The sequence below is a fragment of the Saccostrea echinata genome, unplaced genomic scaffold (assembly GCF_033153115.1).
Source record: "Saccostrea echinata isolate AGI-Se365-2 ecotype Australia unplaced genomic scaffold, CSIRO_AGI_Sech_v1 ptg000027l, whole genome shotgun sequence".
Classification (NCBI taxonomy): domain Eukaryota; kingdom Metazoa; phylum Mollusca; class Bivalvia; order Ostreida; family Ostreidae; genus Saccostrea; species Saccostrea echinata.
The window spans coordinates 11,161,979-11,176,341 of NW_026889776.1; the positions used below are offsets into that span (position 1 = coordinate 11,161,979).

The following is a 14,363-nucleotide window of genomic DNA, read 5'->3' on the forward strand; positions in this document are numbered from 1 at the left end:
TGAAATATTAAGATTAAAAAATATTAGAGTTAAAATTTCTGCAATATTTGTCAGTCAAAATGAGGACTTGTAAGGAAATTCAAAATTTTTAAAGTTCTCCTTCATTTTTCTACAAATTACAAAATGGTTACCATGGAAACAAAACATTTTCTGTAGACTATTTATTTGATCTGCTCATGCAAGTATTTTTATTATTTTATAGTAATAATGGATATTTTAGTTCTAATTTCATCTTTAATTAAAAGTACTGGAAAAGTAACACTACATGTATAATAAGCAATCCATTATTATGATGTCATTATGACGTCATAGATGAGCTCGAGTGAACTTGCATTGGCGTAAAAATTGCTTTGAAACAGATGAATGTATACAAGAATATAAAGGCTTATAACTTTTTTATTCCTACACCAATTTTCTGAATGATATATCAATGGCCAGGAAATAATCAGTCCTTTCCATTTTTACTACTTTTGGGGTATTTGTAAACTTAATTTTTTTTTTGTCTATCATGGAGAAACAATGAATTCAAGGGTGAGGGATGATCAAATTTTGTGCAAAAATGCATTGATTTTTTTAAAATAAGAGAAATGGACCCATATGAGTGCTTGATCATAATTTTGTTTGATGTATTTAAAGTTATAAAAGAGAATAAAAATGGTACATTAATAGGCTAACCGATGACTAAAAATGTTGGTGCAGTTGTGGCTAGATGTAAGCATTTTAAAAGGATTTTGCATATAGAACTGTGCATGCTGTGCATGCTATAAAATCTTTATTAATGATTGAATTTTCCATAAATTTGGCATAGTGTCACTACATAGACTGTAGTATGACTTATGATGTAAAATGTTGTAAAATCCAGAAAATACTTTTTCATGTTGGGTACATACATAATTATTCTTTAGAATCGGTAGGCGAAGAAAGTAGTGCAGAAAAAATTACAAGTTTCTTAATTTGCAGACCTGAATAAAAAAAAACTGATAATGTATTAAACTGAGCCTCATACTTGTTGATAAGGAGTATGTTCCCTTGCAAAAAAGCTTGGCAGATGTAATTTATCAAGAAGATCAGGAGAATTATTTTATATATTATAACAACAGTGATATGTCTGGAATTCCCCTACTTTCACTTTCATTTTCTAAGGTTAACACAGACAGACACATTTTGCCGGAAAACGAATCTGACATGCCACCTCGAGATTTTAACCAAGGAAAGACAACTTGATGTGCTTTGATTTAAGGGGTCACTCACTGCTGAACGAAAATTAGGGACATTGCTATGAGAAGAAACGTTAACATTGCCGCCTATGGGAAAACAAATAGTGGGCTGTCAAAAAATTTAGTTTAAAAATTAGTTTAGTTTATAAATAGAACGAAAGTAGTTAAAATAGAAAGTACAGATTATTTCCTGGCCATTGATGTATCAATCAGGGAAATTGGTGTAGGAATAAAAAAAGATAGAAGCTTTTATATTCTTGTATAGATTCATCTGTTTCAAAGCAATTTTTACGCCAATGCAAGTTCACTCATCTATAACGTCATAATGACATCATAATAATGGATTGCTTATTATACATGTAGCGTCACTTTTCCCGTATTTTGATTAAAGAGGAAATTAAATCTAAAATATTCATTATAACTATAAAATAATAAAAATACTTGCATGAACAGATCAAATAAATAGTCTACAGAACATGTTTTGTTTCCATGGTAACCATTTTGTAATTTGTGGGAAAATGTATGAGAACTTTGAAAATTTTGAATTTCCTGACAAGTCACTCATTCTGACTGACAAATATTAAAGCAATTTCAACTCTTATATTTTTTTAATCTTAATATTTCATTATACACGACACTATAAATGTAATTCTTTCGAAATTCCTTTCAAAATATATTAGCTGTAAAATATATTGCATACGTGTACAGATTAGTTTGATGGTCAATTTCATAGCTCAAATATTCATTTAAAATCTATTTTTTTTCTAAGCTTTAACACCACCTCCACCCCCCCCCCCCACCCCCCCCCGAAACACACACACAAAGAAGCTTTAGAAAATTCAACTTACATATTAAAAGTACTGCCATCATTTTACATGTGAAGACTCAAGATGTGTTCAAATGAGTTTGTTTTTACTGACACTGATAGTTTTATACACCATCTGCATGAACCTCGAAGTTGTCCTGTATCACCAGGAACCTAAAAAAATCAATTTAAAAATGGTGCAATAATTTATCAGCATCAAAAAGCACCTAAAACATTCACAGACAGACATCAAATACACACAATCCTACAACATTCCTTTTATGCCCATAATTTGATATCAATTGAAAATTATGAATTTGCACTGATTAGTCTCAACATTGTTAATTTACATGTAAATTAATAATATAAATAAACAGCATGTTTACTGATAATAATTATACATTAGACAAATACACGACTTTTACATTTACAAAAGTTATTTCCCTTTGCGGGGTCAATCTGGGGTCAACCGATGTTAGACACTGTTTTCCCTCTATTCCATTACAAAATTCATGGGGCAATGTTTTACAAATGAAATCTATATGAATATGTTTGTTATGTTTTTTATGTTGCCCCATACAATGCCAATGCATGAACGCATCAAAATTGTCCGATAGCGTTTAAAGGTTGAAAATATTTACAGGTAAGTTACAACGGTTATAGTAAGAAAAATGAGCATTACGCTGACAACGGGAGGTAACTCTTATGAATATGAAATTCGTCTATACATGTAATGCGGTTAATGAAATATAAAAAATGTTAGTGTGCATGTTCACGCACACACTGCTAAACTTCCACACAACTGTAGCCTGACCGACTTCTTTGAAAGAATGCACATGTATGTCCTCATTCATGTAATTTTATTCCTTAAAAACAAGTTTTTATTTACAAATATTGTAATAAGGCATGGAAACCTTTTTTTTTTCTTCACCTCGCAGCTATGTTAAGGCTTCCCGAAGCTTTAAAATGCGCTCAAAACATAATATGTCATTGCGAGGTCGGTTTTGGTTTTAAATTATACGTATTGAACTTAAGTACTCCCAATTTATATAGAGGGTATCCTCGGCTATAAATTAACATATTTGTTATGATATCACATGACTTTGTTGATCACATGACGGTCATGTATAATTTTTCGAAGTGTTCCATATAAATCGCTTCGGCGCAGCTGATTAACACAATAATTATTAACATTTTGTTATATAGTTAAACTCATCGTATCCTTGTGTATCCGAAATGTGCTTGGGAAAAGTCATAGTATTACTTAGATACAAAATATTTCCTGAGAAATTCAGCTTACCTACAAATTTGAGGGTATTTTCCACACAATATCGTAATCTGTACTAAAACAAAGCCAACACACATTTTTCCCAAGCAAGATTCAGTTAGAGAACAACCTCTTCTTACAGATTTCCACAAAAATTCTCAGATTAATCCTCATTAATCACCTGCGCCAGACTCTTTTACACACACAAAATAAATTCTACCTCCAACCACGGGTATAAAACAGAGTACATTTCAAAAGTATATTTTTCATAATCATTTTGAACATGCTGAATTTCAATCAAGGGTAGGTAAGCGGTGTATTTTTAAAACATTCGGACATATAAGACTGAAAAACCTTTAACGACCCGTGAATTTTGTAATAGCTATCTAGCATTTTACATGCAGTTTGAAACTAAGTGTAAAGTTTATGACACTCTCCCCGTCATAACACCTCAAGTTTGCAGCGACTTGACGTCATTTTCCATTATGACGTCATATTTTGGTAGTTCAGAGATGTGAAGGCACAGAGTGCACTGATATTCTACGGGAAACCTTAACCTACCTGCGTCTTTCATAAAACGACAAATGCATATTACATACATACAGAAACTGCACTATGTAGCACTAAGCAGTTTTGATAACTTACTGCCACTCTACTTTCACTTTGACCTTGAACTTCACCGAATACCGATTCCGACCTCATTTGTGAATTTTTGTGTATTGAAGATACACATGTAAGCAATAGTAGTGGATGTACTTCTAAAATAATTGCTCCTTTTCTAAATATCTATTAATGGCTCTGAATTAATAAATTGTATAAAATCGATACATTTAATTTACATGCTACATGTGTACATAATGGGAGATATGAGCATAAGCTGTCTGTTCCTAAAAGGGGGGGGGGGGGGCTATTAACAAATCGATTTGTTTCAAAATATGTATAAACAAATTAAAATTTGCTTCTATCATAAATTAAACAATTGGAAATGATAGTAAACACCGAGTTCAAAGCAAAGAAAAGATCTATGAGAATTTTCTCTTACCAAAAGGCTCCACATATTGGGTACAGCCCACTAATTGTTTTCCCATAGGCGGCAATGATAACGTTTCTTCACATAGCAATGTCCCTAATTTTCGTTTAGCACTGAGTGACCCCTCAAATCAAAGCACGTCAAGTTGTCTTTCCTTGGTTAAAACCTCGAGGTGGCATGTCAGATTTGTTTTCCGGCAATTGCGTCTGTATGGGTTAACCTCTGAAAACGAAAGTGAAAGTAGGGGAATTCAAGGCATCTCACTTGTGTTATAATATATAAAATAATTCTACTGATCTTCTTGATAAATTACATCTGCCAAGCTTTTTTGCAAGGGAACGTACTCCTTATCAGCAAGTATGAGGCTCAGTTTAATACATTATCACATTTTTTTTATCCAGATCTGCAAATTAAGAAACTTGTATTTTTTTCTGCACAACTTTCTTCCCCTACCGACTCTAAAAATAATTAGAAGTATGTACCAACATACACTATAAGGAAGTTGTAATGATAAATTATCTTTTGAATTGCAACAATAGCCACCATAAATATACTTGCAAACACTACCTGGTAGTTTATCATTGATATCTAATATTATGGATACTATTTACGTAATTTTAATATTATTTATAGGAATACATCATTTGGAAGGTTTCGGTAAGTTAAATATTCAGTGTATAAGTTATTTCTCCACCATTTGTATTATACTGATCTCAGACATCATTTTCTATGTAAAAGGTTCCTTTGATTTTATATGCTGTCTTAAATATCTTTTATACTGAGTTAATTTCGATGACCAAATCTGACAAACCATATACATTAAAAGGCTTCTTAAATACTTGTATTTGAACTGAAGAACAATAAAATTGGCATTTAATGAGCAGTTTACATACAGTTTTCAATTAAGTACATCCATCAAGAAGCAAACTAACTCAAGACAAGATATGATGACTAGGAGAAAAACGGTGTTTTTGATTTTGAAACATAAAAGTTCGGACATCAGACCTCATTAAAATCTATACGCTTTTTATGTGTTTTAATATTTATTTATCTACTTTACGAATGTTTTCCTCTTGGCAAAATACACAGGGTAGTCAATATCGTATCAGGTAAATATTCTGGGGTATTCATTTGTGTTCAAAGGTTGTAAGCTTTTATACAGATACATATTTACCAAAGAAACTGTTTTATTCAAGACGTTTATTATTACTTAATCCGATCTAAAATATACTAATTTCCCTTCTGAAAGTATTTTGATGTATCATTTCAATTTCTCCATATGCATCAGGTCAATAAAAATGTAACAATATTTATTTCGACTCTGTTACATGTATACACAGTGACAAGTAAGGCATACTATAAAACCTGGCATGGCCCATTTGGCTTGGCCTGGCTTCTAAGTTGACCTGGCCTCTTTTTTTGGCTCAAAACCAAATTTTGGCCTCAAAATTTAGCCTGGCCTCAAATTTTGCCTCTGGAAAAATTTTTGGTCTCTATTTTGGCCTCACCCAAAAATGATTTCTTTTTCAGAATTTGATTGATTTGATTGATTTCTTTTTATAGGTTTCAAGCTTTCTAAGTACATGCAAAAGCAGATAAATAACATATTTCTGTTGATTTGTAAATGTGCACATTAAAGTAATCATGCACCATCACCAATCAATTTCTGAAAAAGAAATCATTTTTTGGGTGAGGCCAAAACAGAAGCAAAATTTGAAGCCAGACCAATGTTTGAGGCCAGGCCAAAATGGTTTGGAGCCAAATTAGATGCCAAAATAGAGACCGGGCCAACTTAGATGTCAGGCAAGGGAAAAGGGGCCAGGTCAAGTTTTATAGTATGCCGATAAGTTAAGAAGCATTTTTGTGTCACCAGAGCTATCAGGCAAGTAATAAAGGCCATATTAGAATTAAAAGAAATAAAGGTTCATTTCATACTTTTCTTGGTGCTAATAATAGTGTACATCATATGTTTTCATTTATATTTTGATAAGATTTTTTTTTGTCCTGACCAATATCGATCTCTGTTTGTTCATTTGAAGGCAACAAAAAGTTCCAAATCCATGGTCAAAACCATGCTATATACACAAAAATACACTGTACTAATACATATACGGTATTAAAACCTCACACTGAGGATAGAGACAATATTGTTTTAAATTTTTATACTTTTGGTTGGGACCGTTCACGGTAGCTCAGTCGGTAGAGCGCTCGCTCCGTGATCGGAGGTCGTGAGTTCGAATCTCGACCGCGACAGACCCAAGTCGATAAAATGGATAGCAACTGTTCCTTCGCCATGCGCTCGGCACTTTGAAGTGAAAGTTGCGGGTCTTTCGAATGAGACCTTAAAAACCGAGGCCCCGTGTCACGGCAGGCGTTGGCACGATAAAGATCCCTCACTGCTCAATGGCCCTGAGTGCCGAGTAAAGGTCAAAATTTGAAGCCCTTCACCGGTATATGGTGACGTCTCTATATGAGTGGAAAATTCTCGAATGGGACGTAAAACAACATACAATCAATCAATATACTTTTGGTGACTAAGATACAATTATGATACTTGTAACTAAATTTTTTAAAGTATGATTTAGCCAATATTTTTCTGATACTTTTAAAAAATACTTTTAACAAAATAATGATCCCTTCATTTGGCATTCTGAGTTAGCTTTTTATTTTGTACTTTATATATCATATACGTTGGCTAAAAATACTAATATTTTTTTTTTTTTTAAATATATACGTATTACTTTCTCATGAGTGCGAAATATAAAACTTTAATGAAGAATTGTTGCTTAGGTTCAAGCAAGCATACCTGTGAGCAGCCAAGCTATTCCCTGTGTTTGCAACTATTGATTCTGCAGACAATTTTTTTTTTAAATTTCATATAAGGAAATGATTGCAGCATGCTGTTATATACATTCGGCAAAGCGCGTTTTAATTTGTTTTAATTTGGATTTTTTCTTACACTTTTATTATTTTTTTTTCATATCAAACTATTTTGATTTATCATTTGATTGCAAAATATTCATTATAAAGGTTCATTTACGTGTTTCTTCTTTAAATAAAATTTTCATTTTCTATATTTTACCGAAATTAATAATTGTAACCTTTTGAATTATTCAAGTTAAGAAACATATTAAAAGTATATGCACTATATTGTTTATATTTACAGTTGATTTAGCAAAAGATAAAAACGCCACTCAGTCTTCGGTTCCACAATGTATGCCTCCCTGTGGCCCGGAAAAAGCTGTGGATGGCGATAGAAATACGTGCATGAGAACTTTCACTATAGGCCCGACTGCTCCACATAAAATTGTATCGTGGACCCTAGATTTCGGTGGTTATCGCAGTATTTACAGCATCAGTATAGATTTTAAGGACTATGAAGGCTATGGTGATTATAGTATTAATTGGTTTTGCATACCTTATATAACTGCTTTTTGTTTCTTAAAGTTATCATACAGATTATTTATTATTGTATTCATGAAAACAATGTAGCAATACTTTAAAAAATGCAGGTCATTGACACCGCAACCCAAAGCTATTCTGACAAGACATATACACTAATGAAACATACATACTTGGACACCTTTCTATCATTTAGTGAGTGCAGTTAATTTGTTACCAAATCGGAATAACCCTCTCCCCTAAAATAGATACTGAAACGCCATACTTTTTTTTTCATCGAAGCTGGAAAAAAAATCACTGTGATTTAAGAAACACATTTTTAACAGTGTATATCCATTTAGTGTAAAATAGCGAAAAAGAAAAAAATAGGAAAAAAGTTTAAGTCCAAAAATATTACATGTAAAATTTCTTAATGTTTTTAGAGATGCGACAAAGAGGTCGTTTTGCGGGATTTTCTGTTTATATATCCAAAACACATAACATAGAGGACGGTTTACTTTGCTACAAGAACACACTTCCATTACCTCCCTTAGAGTATCATACAAAATGTATTGGATATGGTCGTTACGTCATCTATTACAATGAAAGACTGGACGGAGTTACCTACCCTGAAGGATACGAGCCCTCCATCACTGAGTTATGTGAAGTAAAAGTGCAAGGTATTTCAAAAATATATACTCAATACGAGAGGTGATAAAAAATTCGAGAACTAATTGAATGAATTCCTTGAAGAATCAAAAAGGTGAAGGTAACGAACAGTGATCAATCACAAAAAATCATTTTTTTTTACCATTTCTATTCTATTTTCGTTCTTGCTAATTAATGTTTTGACAATTAAATAAGCAAAACAAAAAAAATGCACACTATTTATCATGTATTATATTCATAAACACACGGTGAGAAAGGTATTATTGAAACGCTGGAATCAGTGTGCAAAAATATAAACTTTTACAACAGTCTTTATTGACGATATCGCAATGGATAGATTAGCACGAAAGTATAAATAAACTTACTTTTTTGTAGCTATACCTGTTATTTTTTGATTGATTTGATATAAAAACTCAACGGCCTTTTTTTTTAATTGAAAAAAATCGATACTTTTTTCTTTCGGTCACGCCATGATCATGCCATGTGTTCATTGTTTATGATTAAGATGTCGCTTTCAGTTTACTGCATACTTTTCCCCTTACAAAACCTTCATATCTAAAGCGTTTATAAAACTCTCTTACAGACTGTGCTATGCATATCGTCAGTGCACAAACTATGTAAAACCGGATGTAAAAATTAGTATTTTGCATGATTTATCTTTTCATTTATTACATTAAATGGATGACAGTTTTCAATTCGCAGTATCTTTCTTTTTTTTGTTTTTGTAATATCAAACAAAGCAAAACTATTGTCGGTGTATTTGAATAAAAGTTATTTTTTCTTGATACATATGACAGGTCAAGGGATGTGGAGTTTTTAGGTCACTTTAGTCACTCAGGTGACCTATTGCTATCTGTTTTCGTCCGTCGTCGTACGTCGTTCGTCGTCAATCTGTCGTAAACTTTTGAACATTTTTAACTTCTTCTCTGGAACCACTGAACCAATTTCAACCAATTTTGGCATATAGCATCTATGGGTAAGGGGAGTAAAAATTGTGAAATTCATGGCCCCTGCCCACCCACCCCCCCCCCCCCCGGGGCCATCAAAATTAATGCAATCTTTAAAAATCTTCTTTACTCCTGGACATCAAGCAGTCAAATTGTTGGCATGATTGTAATAAGCATTGAGCCCTCTACCAAAATTGTGAAATTCATAGCCCCACGGTTAGGGGTTCTGGCGCTAGGGCGGGGCTCTAATGATTATATACATGTAGTGAAAATGCATTAATTCTTTAAGAAATCTTCTCCTCTGCACCTAGGTATTAAGCTGAGAACTAAGTTCATAGTTATGATGAGCAAGAGTGCCTCTTATAAAATTGTGAATTTCATGACCCCAGGGTCAGGGGTTCTGGTGTTAGGGCGGGGCTCAAATAATTATATAGTGAAAATGCATTAATTCTTTGAAAATCGTCTCCTCTGCTCCTGGGTATTAAGCCGATCAATTAAGTACATAGTTATGATGACCAAGAGTGTCTCTTCAAAAATTTTGAGTTTTATGACCCCTGGGTAAGGGGTTCCATGTAGGGGAGGGTTATTTATTATATACTGAAATTAAATTAATGCTTTGAAAATCTTCTCTGCTCCTGTGTATTTATAGCTGATGAACTAAGTACATAGTTATGATAAGCAAGAGTTAGACCTCTTCCAAGATCGTGAATTTCACAGGTGTTCCATGTAGGGGGTGGGGGAGGGGGGCTCATTTATTATATACTTAAAAAATTAATGTTTTGAAAATCTTCTCCTCTGCCCCTTGGTATTAATTAAACAAACTAAATACATACAGTAGTTATGATGAGAAAGGACGCCTCTTCCAAAATTTTGAATTTCGACATGGCTCCTGGGTCAGTGGTTCTTGCGCTTGGGTGGAGTTCTATTGATTAATAAGCAAAATGCATTAAAGCTTTGAAAAACTTCTCCTCTGCCCCTTAGTACTAAGCAAACAAAATAAATGCAATAATATCAATGTAAATGTATTAATAAAATATAATTATAAGTAAATCTGCCTTTCCTTTGCTTCTGGGAATGTAGGAGGCAGAGTACACAATTGTGATGTGAAGCAAATGAGAGTTACTCCCCTTTGCTAAATATTGTTAATCAAGAAATCCTTGTATATAGTTTAATTAACAGGTTATTTGATTGATTGAGAATACAAGAAAGAATGTTATATATATATATATAGAAACAAAATAAAAATGAATGTTTGGTTTAAATGAGCAAAGTATGCTCAAAGTCAGATTGTTGCCTGGAAAGCATTATAAAAGATTGACATAAAGATTATTTATATATTTAGCAAAATTTGTAATTGTCACAGTATGTTTTACACTTTAGTGATCTAAGTTAGTGTCACTGGTAGAAGAGTCATGGTTGACAAGAGACTGGATGTTGTTTTATACTTTATCAAAGTGAACAAAGAATCACAGAGAGCCAGGTTGACTTAATGTAATAAGTGACAAGTGGCAAATAGCCACGTTGTATACCCAAGTTTCTGTGTACTGATTTGTAGCACTAGGCAAGTGACAAAAACATATCTGTATATATTGAATACCTTACACAATAGACAAGTGTCCTTTGTATTTGTATATTTTGCAATCATTATCATCTCTGTAAGACTTGACTTGGGAAAACCAAGTATGATCCGAATGAGATTACTCGGGTCTAGCACATAACAATAAGCAAGGGTATTTTTACCTGATTTTTAGCTCACCTCGACGAAGTCGAGATGAGCTTATGCTATACCCCTGGCGTCGGCGTCCCGGTTAAAGTTTTAGGGGCAGGTCCATTCCTAAATAACTTTAAGCGCCACCTGGACCAAACTTGCATGGATGATGCATCTAGGGATGGACACTACCACACTTGCTTCGGATGCTGAATCTGACCTATATATTCCAGATGAGTGACCAGGTTAAAGTTTTTGGAGCCGGTCCATTCCCAAGTAACTATAAGCCCTACATGGACTAAACTTGATGGATGTTGCATATAGGGATGTTCACTACCACACTTGCTTCAGATGCTGGATCTGAGCCAGATTTTCCAGATAACTGACTACAAAAAGATTTTGGAACAAGTCCATTCTCAAGTAACTATAAGCCCTACCTGGACCACACTTAAATGGATGATGCATCTAGGGATGTACACTAACCAACCTGCTTTGGATCCGACCTAGATTTTCCACTTAAGTGAATTTTAGCCATATTTTAACCAAATTAGCATGGATGATGTATCTAGGGATGGACACTTCCAGACTTGGTTTGGATTCTGAATCTGACCTTCATTTTCCAAATGAGTGACCAGGGTAATTATTTTGGAGTAGCTATATAATATTATTGCCTGTTATGATTATACTTGCTTAGCTGGTGCATCTAAGGATGAAAACTTCTGGACTTGCTTTGGATGTTGGAACTGACCAAAATTTTTTGATTAATAAACAGTTTAAAAGTTTTTTGAGCAGGTCTTTTTCCAAGTAACTATAAGTCCTACTTAAAGCAAACTTGCATGGATATTGATCTTGGGATGTACACTAACTAGAAAAAAATACGATGTGAGATTTGCCTTACTTATAGAAAACATTCGTCGAGGTGAGCTTTGTAATCTTTGATCACCCATGTTTGAAATTATTGGGCAACACTGCTTCGTCTATCAGTTAATTTTGTTTTATACTTCCATGGATCCTTTACAGTGTTGTTATTATACTCAGGTGACCGTTAAGGCCCTTGGGCCTCTTGTTTTTTTATTATTGTAGAAGAGAGACAGTATCATAGAATTGTTTATTTGATATTAACTAATTTTGATCTAAGTAATAGGGATTCACATGTCGTATTAAAAATCTTAAATGAATTTGTGATTTCACCAAATCTTTTCTATTTAGACAACAAATGAGCTTTTGATTTTTTTTACTCTGTTCATTAAGGTTGTTCTAAAGCAGGAGTGTATGGAAGTAACTGCAGTGCGCCTTGTCCAGTCAATTGTCTAGAACAGACATGTAACATTGTCAATGGAACATGTCTGGGATGTGCATCTGGATACATAGGACAAATGTGCAAAGATGGTATATTTTATAAAAAATGAAAAACAGTAAACAACGTTTGTCATATTGCATTTGAACATTACGGTTAATCATGATGTTATATATTGATACCTTTAAAAACAGAATGTCAGTGGGGATGGTATGGTGCAGGGTGTATCAGAAAATGTACAGGACATTGTGAAAGAAACAATACTTGTAACCATGTGACTGGTTACTGTGAAGCAGGTTGCGCAGCTGGATGGATGGGAAAACAATGTGATCAACGTAAATATAACTAAAATACTGTAGAATCATCAATGTTCGTTGGGGGGGGGGGGGGGGGGGCAATGTTTGTGAGTCACCCGTATCCATGAATTTACATAATCACGAAAAACTACTTTAATTGTTAACATATTAATTAATTGCATCTTCAGTATATACAAATTACCCACAAAAGTACGTCCCCACAAACCAACAAAATTTTGCTTACCGATGAAAATTAACCTTCACGAATTTAAATGATTTAACAGTAGTCCTCCTCGGTTTAGAGGACAAAACATTTCTATTGTTTATATTATATAGCCTTATAATTTTTTTTTTTGAGTGAATATGCATTGTAATTTAATCTTATATGATAGTTCAGCTATTTACTCTGAATACTATTTCCCTTTGTAGGGGCGGTATGATGTAAGCTAAACATTTTTGAACGAAATGTAGAAATCGCAAAGTACTCCCTAAGACACACATCACATATTGCAACTATTGCATGTCTAAAAGAAAAAAAAAAACAGCAGGAAGGGTTATGAGTGAAATAAGAAAATTTAAAATTTGTATTTTTTCTTTCATTTTTATAAAGAGTGTAACTCGGGAACATACGGCTCAGGATGTTCACAGACCTGCAGTGACCACTGTTTAAATAACATCTCATGTAACAAAGAAACTGGGATGTGTGACTCGGGTTGTAATCCTGGATATACCGGAAATATCTGTATAAAAGGTATCACGTATACCCTTTATTTATGTAATCATTGTTTTTTTTTTTTTACATTTAAGTTAAGATAAAGAGTACGAAGGTATCCACTTTGATTTACTTTTTTTCCAATAAGAATGTCCTCCTGGACGATTTGGAAAAGATTGTCTACAAAAATGTAGTGGTAACTGTTTGAATAACAAGAATTGTAATCATGTCGATGGGGAATGTAAGAATGGCTGTGCAGCTGGATACGAAGGGCAGCTGTGTAACGATGGTGTGTACAAAAGATATTTTTTTTTATTTTCTGGACATTTACATGAGCAAGGATGAAAATTTGTAAAATGAGTATGAAATTCGCACATTAACAAATGAGGTTTAACAAGTTCTCTCATAGAAGAGTCATTTCGGAAATACATACAAAAAATACATTGTTACATTTGATCATTATTAATTTTACCTTAAAAGTTATATTCTGATGGGTGAGAAACAGTTGAAGCCATGGATAGATTTCTTGAAAGTTATGTAGTTAATTCTTTGCGTTTATGTAATTTATTGTTACATGTATATTGTAGACAAAAATTTGCATTTTGATATGCAAGAATACATTCATCAGTTATTCTTCCTTGTTTATAGCTACATAAGTTTCAATTTCAGTTTGTTCAAACGGTACTTTTGGTATTAACTGTGATAAAACCTGTTCAAGGCAGTGTATTGGTATATGCAATCATGTAGATGGTCACTGCGACTGTTTACCTGGATTCCAAGAAGCACCAAACTGCACAAAAGGTTGGTTATAATGATAAAATTTTGTTACACAATTGACAGAAAATGACGAATTGCACGATATATATAGTACCGTTTTGTTTTGCTATTAATGATTAACTTAGGCTGTCAAATGTCGATATTCCAGTTATGAATATCTCTTAACTAAGTTGATTAATGTTTACTTGGATTAATTTCAATATCATTTGTTATTTTTTCTCATAGTCATAAAACCTTAATAAAATATTCTTATTGAA

General features: G+C 33.2%; 1 protein-coding gene across 1 annotated transcript; it reads left to right on the top strand.

Annotated features, from left to right (window-relative positions):
- The first annotated feature begins 677 nt into the window (after window positions 1-677).
- Window positions 678-13,057, top strand: LOC133193207 (protein draper-like). Its single transcript, XM_061329173.1, has 6 exons — window positions 678-711; window positions 7,486-7,707; window positions 8,144-8,380; window positions 12,276-12,413; window positions 12,516-12,656; window positions 13,047-13,057. Exons 1-6 carry the CDS (start codon window positions 678-680, stop codon window positions 13,055-13,057), a joined length of 783 nt encoding a protein of 260 aa, XP_061185157.1.
- Window positions 13,058-14,363: the final 1,306 nt, after the last annotated feature.

Coding starts and splice junctions, on each gene's coding strand:
- LOC133193207 (XM_061329173.1), top strand. CDS start 678: ATGACTAAAAATGTTGGTGCAGTTGTGGCTAGAT. Junction 712..7,485: donor TGGTGCAGTTGTGGCTAGAT/GTAAGCATTTTA, acceptor TTATATTTACAG/TTGATTTAGCAAAAGATAAA. Junction 7,708..8,143: donor TAAGGACTATGAAGGCTATG/GTGATTATAGTA, acceptor TAATGTTTTTAG/AGATGCGACAAAGAGGTCGT.